The 10570-nt window shown below is 41.2% G+C and overlaps 1 protein-coding gene across 1 annotated transcript in view; it reads right to left on the bottom strand.

Annotated features, from left to right (window-relative positions):
* CA3 (carbonic anhydrase III, muscle specific) overlaps positions 1-10522 on the bottom strand; it is an 11711-nt gene extending 1189 nt beyond the window's left edge. The window contains exons 1-6 of the mRNA XM_010139961.1: positions 10467-10522; positions 10195-10392; positions 6972-7090; positions 4913-5005; positions 2996-3061; positions 215-370 (exon numbers count right to left, since the gene is read on the bottom strand). Coding sequence (XP_010138263.1) covers positions 215-370; positions 2996-3061; positions 4913-5005; positions 6972-7090; positions 10195-10392; positions 10467-10503 — 669 coding nt within the window. The 5' untranslated portion in view covers positions 10504-10522. The remainder of the gene's footprint in view (positions 1-214; positions 371-2995; positions 3062-4912; positions 5006-6971; positions 7091-10194; positions 10393-10466) is intronic.
* Between the last annotated feature and the right edge of the window lie 48 nt (positions 10523-10570).

Genomic DNA, 10570 nt, shown 5'->3' on the forward strand with positions numbered 1-10570 from the left:
ATGCAGGAGGTGTCTAGGAAGAGAAAGTCTAATTTTCATGGTAAGTTTTACAGTCCATTTCAAAGTCCACTCTGCAGGCAGTATCTCACAGTCCACAACTAAAACCTTCCTTATCAAAAAATGCAAGGTAACATAGGGCTTGCAAATCGTCACACGGACATACTGAGACATGTTCAGATCTGGTAAAGGAGTGACAGAACCAGCAGGAGTTTACCTGGTCTGAGCTGACTTCAATCGGCTCCCTCAAGAGAATCCAAGTGATGCACTCCTCGCAGGGGGGCGTAGTGAATGAACCATGGTAGGTCCAGTAGTCCCGAGATTTGGGGAAAAGAATTGAAGGATCAAAGTGTTGAAAAGGAGCCTCTTTACCCTTAGAGAAACAAAAAAATAATTCTCTGCAGTAACTCTAGGGATATGCATCTTAAAAGACATCAGTATCTATGTAATTATAAAGGAAGTAATTAAATATCAAGATTCATGGAAGAGATCAATCTCCTTTTCTTCCTGCCAACTATGTAATAATTAATGCTTTTTAATTCTTTAACTACAATTAAGAATAACTGACATTTTGATTCCATTAATAAATTAAAAGAAATTGCAAACTGAATTGTGCAGGAGCATAGCAAATTCAGTGTAAGGCTCTGCATGTACCAATACCCTTTTTAACCAATAGAACAGTGCCCAGGCATTTATCCCATATTAGTTACAGTCTTCTCCTTAGAGTATTTAGTGGATCCTGAATGTCTTACAACTAATGGTGATTATCATGAGACAAGAGAAAACAGCAGACACCACAACACATTTACTGAGAGGTTTGTCTTTTCCACTGAATAGGATACTCAAGAGAGTATCTCCACAGGACTGTGGTGAGACTTCCTTGTCCCCTCAGGGCAACAAGAACCAAACAAGAAAGTTCAGTTCTCTACTGGTATTTAGGATGCAGTTCTGGAAAGCAAAATCTGTAATTTTTAATTCCTGCTCCTACCATGGAGAACCTTCTCTCAATGGGAACTAGTATTACCCTACAAAGTGCAATGGGAGATGAAATCTTTCCCAAACATCTTTGCACAAAATATGGGTAGAAAGAGTAACATCAAGATTCCGAATCTATCTTCCTGGCAAAATTATTCTATAAGTTCAATATGAGTTTACAGGTAACTTCACAAACAAAATTGTGCTTTTTCAGTAAATACACTGCAGTGTCCAAGAAACTCCTCTGCCTGTAATGCATCATAGCAGTTGAAACTGTACGTGCAATATATACGCCAACAATACCATCCAATAATCTTTCCTGAAAAATAAGCTAATTTTGGTAAAATGTATGTGATGACAGCAAAGAAAATAAGTATATGAGATAAAATACAAGATATGGTTGTTTGCATATGCACCTATCTTTCTCTGCTTTTCTTCAACTGTTGCTTTTTCCAGAACCACTACAAAGAATATCTGTATGTATGAAATCTGACTTCTATTTTTTTTATGTTAGAAGTCATAAAATCTCCAGTTAGGCAGTCTCAGATAGAATGCAATGGAGTAGATATGCAGTTCCCTCAGCAGAAAGAACTGAATTGTACCTGAAAAATAAGAAAAGGTTGAAAAAAAAATTGACTCTGAGTGAGAACAGATTTCAGGCTCAGACCCACACATCAATGGCAGTACATACATACATAAATGCATGAAATTCTGCTGTATTTGGAAGAATTTGTTTACAAAAATCTGTAAAATTCAGTCCTGGTGATCTGGTGGTATGTTCCATGTCAAATAAAAAAGAGACTTTTCTTCTAGCATCATTAGAATCGTAAAGCTTATCTCCAAGTACGATTGCTAAAGTATACCAAGAGGTTAGGTTTATGTTAAATAACAATAGATACAGTATCACAATTCTCTACAAAGAACTTGCTTCTGCAGTTGAATCACAGAATCACAGAATGGTAGGGGTTGGAAGGGACCGCTGGAGATCATCTAGTCCAACCCCCCGCTAAAGCAGGTTCACCTCGAGCAGGTTGGGCAGGATGACGTCCATGTGGCTTTTTAGTATCTCCAGAGAAGGAGACTCCACAGCCTCTCTGGGCAGCAGTTCCAGTGCTCTGTCACCCACAAAATAAGGATTTTCCTCATGTCCCTAATCATCTTTGCAGCCCTTCGCTTGGCTCAGTAGTTCCTTGTCTCTCTTGAACTACGGAATCCCAGAACTGGATGCAGTACTCCAGATGTGGCCTCACTAGGGCAGAGTAGAGCAGGAGGAGAACCTCCCTTGACCTGCTGGTCACACTCTTCTAAATGGACCCCAAGATACCATTGGTCTTCTTGGCCACAAGGGCACACTGTTGGTTCGTGGTTAACTTTTATCCACCATGACTATGCAATAGGTATGCACTTTGGTCCTTAGATCACTAATTAAACTGGAGAACAGTTTAGAACGGGTTTGCAATGCTGTTTGTGCTAGTATCATAGAAAGACAGCAACCAGTTCTGGTATGGAATCTGTACTGTGTAATCCCTTCTATAAACAATTCAGTGCCATCTTAAAACTAACAAAGTTTTTAATCTCCCTCGCATTGACTGGGAGCTTGCTCCATCATTCCTATTAGCCTCTTCTAATTTCAGGCTAACTAAATTTCTCACTCAATTATATGCATTTGTTTTGCCCACCACTGTTCTCAAAATTCAAAAAGCTTTCATGTCTCCATGGTACTTGCACACTAGCATGTTTTTACAGAGCATTATCACTAAGACTATCAATTGTGTATGTAAGGATTGATACAACAAGAATACTTAAACTACAGGAATGAGGAGCTGTATGTTTACTTAAGTAAAAGAAAGTGTCCTGCTCCACAGCCCAATGTATCACCTCTGGTACTACTGTTAGGTACTGTTAAAATGATGCCAAAAAGAGTGAATCCGAACTTCTGATTTCTGCATCCGCTCCTTTTCAACTACATTATTTGTAGTTGAACTATGAACTACTACAACTACTACAAAAATTGTTTTGATACCTTGGTCTTAATGTTGTCAATTTCTGCAAGAATTCTTTTCATCTCTGGTTTCGGAGTTTTTCCAACCTGTAATGCAAAGCACAAGTACTGTATTCTTTCATCATGTTCCACGGTATTTTAAAGAAACTCAGTATATCCCTTCTATCAAGTTAGGCAGCAGGGCTCTTGGAGCATCTGGTACAGACTGACACAAAATTATGTGTGTTAAAAGAATATCCGGGAGAGCAGACTCAAGTAACTCGCTCTGCAATTACAAGAAGACTCTATAAGGCATCTCCTGCTGTCTGAAGAACGAACTGTGCACTCAGGCAGTGCTGTCCACACCCTCCAGGGCCTGGCTCTTGGCTCTTGGCTTGAAACCAACCTACAGCCACTCTGAGCACTATGAGCACTGAGCAAAGTGTTCATAGTCTGAAGAGCTCGAGTTCCTGCGGACTCTTCAAACATTCTGCAACATATATGCAGTCAGATCAGACTTGATCTAAGACATATGATGAGATTCATGTCGTGACCTCTCAAGCTATGGGGTCATTTTATTGCCTGTGTTCATGACATTCCGCACCTCCAAAAGCTCTGCATACCAGAAAAGTAAAGATAGTATGGGGCTTTTTTATGCATAAGACGTGCTGTTACTGCCACGTTTTGTTCCAAAATAGATTAAATTCAATTCTTCAGGAGAAAAGTCAATCTCTATTTTAGCAATATCCAAAAACCCAGTCATGGAACATGACGAATCCAGAGCAAAACAACATCTCCTATGCTGAGGAGCAAGAAGGAAAGAGGGAAAGGCGGCCAGAGAAGATACAGTGATACTGCTTACTTTTCTAGACCTTTTAGCTGACCTTATCACGGTTAATAGGAACATAATATACTTTCTAAGTTATGTTTTTAAAAGATAAAGCTCTAGTCTAGAATAGACCAAAAGAAATGACAAAGGAAGGCTAATTGAAAGACATAATCATAGGGGAGAATCTGAACAGGTTCTGACCTTCAGCTTAAACTAACCGCAAGAAAAAAGGTCAGGCTGGCTCACAGTATAACAAATTTAAAAGACATTGGATCTAGCCTATCCAGGGACACTGTGGCAAAATTAATACACCCGCTTGCTATGGCTTGTACAAATGCAGCTTACTAGTTCTGAAACAATAAAAGGAGAGCTATTCTCTGACGCTGTGTTCAAGCTGAAATGCCCACCTGAAGTAAAGAGACAACCACATGGCTGAAGTTTGCATACATCATCACTGCTAGCTTGTCTGCCTGTTTCTGTTTCTCAGTGCCCCAGACCACGTGCAGATTTGATACTAGGGTTGCTTTCTTTTCTGGTAAGTTTATAATTGGAAAATACCGGTACAGTATTATTTTGTTATGAAGCTCCTGTATTTCAAGGTTGAAATATCCAGTGAGCTTCTTTTACCATCAATTCTTTCTTTTTGGAGCAGGTTTGTTGAATCTTTCGATTCCCAGCTTATGTGTGGATCAGCAAGAGAGCAAGGAAGGGAATCAGTCAACACACCCTTGCTGACAGGCAGATACAATACCTGCTAGCAGACAAAGGGCGGGAGGAAACACTCTGCACACTGTCCTTCCCACTCTGTACACAGCACAGCAAAGAGCTGGTCAGCTACCAGGGTCAAAATTAGCAAGTGTCCCAGGCTTGAAGCTGTGTGCCTCTTGATCAATACCACCCACGATGTGTGCCACTGGTGTCACGAATGGTGTCAGAGGCTGGCTCTGAGAGGGTTAGTCCATGGAATCTGGCTGGCCCAAGGACATGACCTGACTTCATTCTATGCATCGTTTTGAATGTTTTTCTGTAAAATGATACCGTGCAGGGAAAAACGGTGGGAACTTTTCCCCCTGGCACTGGAGAAAGATGAAAAAAACAGAAAGTTATAAAAACTGAATATTGCCACTTACTTTCAGAAAAATGCCCACGACAGCCACACCATCAGGTTGCTTCAAAGCTCTAGCAAAATTACCATGTTTTGGATTCCAGTGCACCATATGTAACTAAAAAATCAATGAAACCTCAGTTATAAATGCAAGAAACTGCCAACAGCACGATCTTACATTAAAAGCTTTTACATTAAATTAGGAGAAGTTTCCATTACATAGTAAGTAAATGAATGGGCATGAAAAAACATGTGCCCATGCTTTCATATGGTCACACTTTCTGTAAAGCATCACTCTGCATTTCACTGAAGCATAAAAGAAAGTAAATGGAGTTTACCACACAATACTAATAAAAAATTAGTCGAACAATTCAGCTATAAACAGTTTAACCCACCACGTGACATGCACACATGCAGTGCATAAAAAACCTACTGACATGCACTTCATCTCAGATAGATCTTTCTGTTATGCAGTAACAGCTCAAGGATTTACACTGGGTTGTACGTAGTACTTATGTTATTGTTTCGTTCCTCTTAGTGCTCTCGGCACGTTGTACTAGAAAGGAGTGGAGATAGTAACCTGACATTTTTTTCTCATTTGTATTTTTGATAATGCCGTATTTTCAAGTCATACTTCAAGTTTTTGCATCTCCTTCCAGAAAATCTCTGACTCCTGCATATACCTAACAAATGCTGGAACCAGCAGTGTAGTATCTCAAAACAAGTAGTGTCTGTAGCACCATACAAAAAAAAACCCCACCAAACCAAAACCAACCAACCAAACCAAAACCAAGAGCCTGGTGCATGTTCTGAATGCAAATTTTTAACATTTTGTTTTAAGCACAGTAATAGTTACTTAAAATAGCAAAATAATTTGGCCTACATAAAAATTAACGTGTTCCTCTCTGTTTCTTTTCTCTTGAGGATAAGGATACTACTGCTAAGGATAAAGGTGGAGCAGACATGTAATTTTGGCTTCATTCTAGCAAAATTTCATACATTCCAGGCTTTCTTCTCTGTCAATAAATACCTAAGTACTGCAAACAAAAGCAAAGTAAAAAGCCTGTGCTTGAACTCACCAAGAAACAGCTTGAGGAAGCAGAATTTTCTGTTTAGTTGGCCACAGAAAGTAGAACACTCACACCGTTTGGCAAAGGAATGGGAGAAAAAAATCCCAAACCATCACCCACAGTCATCTCTGTAATGCTTGTGCACACTGACCCTGCAAAGTATCTGCCTGAATTTTCACCTGTGATAGGCAGTCTGAGCCCTTGTACACCTTGTACAAGAGCTGTGCACCTTGAGGGTATAGGTGGAAGGCAGGAAAACACTACTGCAGACTTTTGGTGAGCGTAGGCACATATTATGAGCCTATCCTCAAATAAGATGGAGGAAGGAGGTAATATTTGCCAGTAATTCACTAGGATCAATAGTTAATTCACTTACATTTATTACCTGAAGAAGTCCTCAGGACCTACAGCAGCCATTAATCTTAGCAAACTTGGACAACAATAATGCAGCAGTTTACATCAAAAAACCTCCAAGCTTCTGTTTACCACAGTTCCCAAAAATAAAGTCAGAGATTTGAAAGCACAGACGTTCAGAAACTAGAAGATACTCTTTACCACTCTGAATCAGGTTTAAGGTGGATCTAATTTTGAATGTCAGTTTATCAAATGTGCTTTTAAGTTTTTCTATTCATTAGTAATGCTTTGGGAAACTAATTTAGTAACTCCAACTATATCTGAAATGGCTAAAAGCCAAAAACATCAGCAGAAAACAGACCTTTCTATCTGGAAATAACAGATCACTTTTTCTCAAATATTTTTGAAACATTCTAAAATACCAGCAAAAACTCTTGCTTGAGGAAGCGAACTCCATGTTAGTATATACTTGCAAACATACACTCGTTGGCAGATGCAATTTATCCAACTGCATGCTAATGAATATTCACAAGTTTCACAGATAGATTTTAGAGAAAAAAACAGAAATACTTGCAAAAGGGAAACTGCTTAATCTGTTCAGATGCACAATCAGTCAAATTCCAGTTAGTACTGAATACTACTATCAAAAATAGGTCCTACCTCTGCTGCATATTTCACCCCATCTATAACATGCTCAGAGCCATGGTCATCAGAGGAACCCCAGTGCAAGTGAAGCTGGCGCAGCCGGTAGGCTCCCGTGAGCGGCCCACCTCTCAGCACTGCAATTGATAATCTACATCAACACTAGCCTACGGAACTCTGACACACACGTCTACTGAACATGGACACACGCTTTAGAAGTGTGGAGTACCTCTTATACATCCAGCTGATTTGCAGTGGGGGTCACCACACTCGCCAGTTTACAAGATTGGGGCTGAACTGTCTTATCATTCAGGAGGAGTCCTGTTTGATGTGAAAACTGTTGATGCTGTGGAAGCTGCTGTGAGTCAAGAATAGAAACAAACCCCAGAAGCCCAAGGAGCCCCTCTGCTCTTGGAAATGGACAGACTATAGTTCCTGATGTGGAGAGAGAAGGTAATCACAGCCGATCCTTGTCAGTAAAAGGGTCTGTTGTGAAATGGTTGAGGATAGGACTGTGAAATTAACCCAGAGGTGCGGTGAAGTGTACCTCTAGTCCACGGTTAGCATATCTCTCACTGTTCAGATAACTAAGCAGTGGTTATAGCGTAAGTTTGCTGAGTCTAAAAAAAAGAAACTTTCTTGAAAGTGAGGGAAAAGAGTTTAGATCCAATGAGGTATAAAAGTGCTCTTGAGCAAGCAGAAGCTAGAGTCCACCATTTAACACTGCCAGCAATGAAACAAATTCAGAAGCTATTATTTCTGATGTTAGCCAAATAATGCTGATCATGCATCAGTCTGACAGATTACATCAGTTCTGACTTTCAAAACATCACACCTGCTCTTTCAGTTTGAACAGGGGCTGCTTAGAGGATAAGCTCTCAAATACATTTTTCATTCGTTACCTAAGGCAGGAATGAGACGTGTTTCCTTACACAGAAAGCTGATAATGCAGTTCACAACTGCAGTGCCAGAAGACCTTGTTCAAATAGCATTCAAGTTTGAACTTCTACCAATAGCTTTGAAGTTCAAAGTTAACATCGAAATAATATTTAAATCCTCTTGTCCCCAGTGGTCTCAAATTAATTCTAGGCATCAGATGTGTTGGAATACCTACACAGCGCAAAAGGTTTAACTTCGCAGTTTCTCTTTTTAGTTGGTAGGTGTCACAGCCATTGCGGGGAGGGTGGGAGGGGGCAGGGGGCAGAAACAAAGCACCGTGTTGAGTTTTAGCCATGCTCTTTTTTTTTTTAGTTTGTTCATACATAAATAAATTATCATAACTAAATCAATAGTGTTGTGTAAGCCTTCTGTAGAAGCCTTTAATGAAAAATGTCATATTATAATAGTATTAGTGGTAGTAGTAGTATTGTTTCACTTTTCAGTGTAGGAAAAATAAGGCACAGACAGTAAGGCCCAGATTCTCACAGGTATTTGCTTGCTATTTCACACTGAAATCGATGAGAGGCAGGAACTTTCAGAGCTGAATTTATGTGATCTACCTACATTTACAGGTTAAATCAGTATCGGGATTGGAAACTCAAGTAGCAATCATTTCTTACAAGTGGCCCTTTCCAGGGGTCAAATACTGTGAGGCACATGGAAACAGCACTTCACAATGGTATGCAGATCTCTCTAGCAAAAACCGAATCTTTTTAACAGTCAAATTTTTCTATGTGATTAGATGAAAAAAGGGCTATCTTAGAGCTAGATTTCTTTTTCCAGCTAAAATCAGATCTGTGACTACAGCTGCTGCCAACACAGAAGCCAACAAATGAAGACAATGCCTATGAAATGCCTTCTCATGTGTTTCTTCAGAGATGCCAAACATTGTCTTTGATTCCGCACATCAGACACATCCCTGTGAAAGGGTTCAGCCTTTCTACTGCTCAGCAGCCTTCAAAAAGTTAGTAATAGCAGCAGGAGTGAATGTGCACAACAGAGATGACAGGAAGGGGAGAGAATGGAGGGAAGATGATTCAGAGGAAGGGCTGCACTCTGCTTGGCCAAATCAGGGTCTTCAACACAGCTGCCTGGGCAGACATGTTCTTGAGCAGCCTCTGTCTAAACATTTCAGCCTTTAGGAAGCTGCAAAGACAGAGCAGAACCACCATGTGAAAAGGTTCATAATCAATTTACTTCCCAAGCTTTGAGTCATGGAATTGATTTTATGCAGTGCTTGTGGAAGGGTATTCCATGTTGCAACAGAAGTGCAATTTATGGTTTGTCTGAGGCCACTGTGTAGAAACTGTGGTAATACTAATGCAGTACACAAATACGTAACAGAGATGGTTACTGTCCTAATCGCTTAGATTCTGTCTGTGAGATGCGGACTAGTAAAAGATAGCTGTAATGGTAAATAAAGGAGTCCAAGGGAACAACGACCTCATCAAGATGAGCAAGAGGGGGAGTGATCTCTCAATGTACTGCAGATGTATTTCATTAATTATATAGCTTACTAAGGACAAAATCCCAATACAAATGCCATCAGAGCAGATGCAGAAAAATACAATGGAAAGTAACTCTGTTTTTCACCAGTTAGATTGCTTTCCTTCTTGGTAAAGGAGTGATCAATATTGCACGCTCTTGAGATGTCTCTGTGTTACACAGTATTGAGAATGTATTAATTCCAGTTGTTGTTGCCTGTCCGCATTCAGAGCTATGCACTGATACAACTCTAGAACTGAGTTTTGAACACTTTAACTGAGGGATTAGAGACTGCTCTCTCAATTAAATAAGAAAGCCACTTTACAGATTTCCAGAAGCTATGAAATGCTGTTTTCATAACTGCTGTTTTCACAGCAGTTATAGGCACTGGAGGCTCTTAAGGCTTCCTATACAGAAGAAATCAAGATCACAGCTGGTGGAAACACCTGGGATTTGTGTTTAAGAAGTGCCTCAGAGCACACACTAAAACCCCTGGATGACACTCTCTCCCATGACACAAATCTGAGGGTGTGGTGTCTGTGCTGAAGGAGGTGACTTGGGGACAAGTTCCACCTTCCAGCTTTGTCTGTATTTCAGGGGTGACCCTGCAGCTACAGCCTCCCTTGTCCTACCTATGGTGGCCCCAGAAATGGCTGAATGTACCAGAATGAGCTCTGGGAGCACCTATTACGCACGTACCCAAAGGATGTCCCCTGCCAGCCTCCCTAGGCCAGGTACCACTGGATGCATTTTGATTCCCAGCTCTTTGCCAACCTCAACTCTTTAACAACCCACAAAAGCCGAACCAAAACCCGACCTGATCGATCAAAACTGTCGTCGAAGACGACTCGGCAAGTGCGCCCGTTGTTCAGGATGGTTTTCGCTGACCCGGGATCGTAGCTGGCGTGCCAAGGGGCTAGAGAACTGTCGTGGTGCACGTCTTTGCTGTTGATCTCGATGGGCGACTGCTTGTCTCCCTTGGCCATGGGGTAGTTTTCATGCCAGCGATCTGGTCCTGCGAGGGAAAGGCAAGGGAATGTCGCCCCGGCTCAGCCCCGGCTCGCCCGGCGGCCCCGCGCCCCCACTCACCGTTGTCGCTGTCGTAGCCCCACACGGACTGGGCCATGGTGCCGCTGTCCCCGCCCCGCCCCTCACACCCCGCTGTGCCTGTAGCGGTGCGCCACCCTTCTCCC

This window comes from Buceros rhinoceros, unplaced genomic scaffold, assembly GCF_000710305.1.
Source record: "Buceros rhinoceros silvestris isolate BGI_N320 unplaced genomic scaffold, ASM71030v1 scaffold35717, whole genome shotgun sequence".
Classification (NCBI taxonomy): domain Eukaryota; kingdom Metazoa; phylum Chordata; class Aves; order Bucerotiformes; family Bucerotidae; genus Buceros; species Buceros rhinoceros.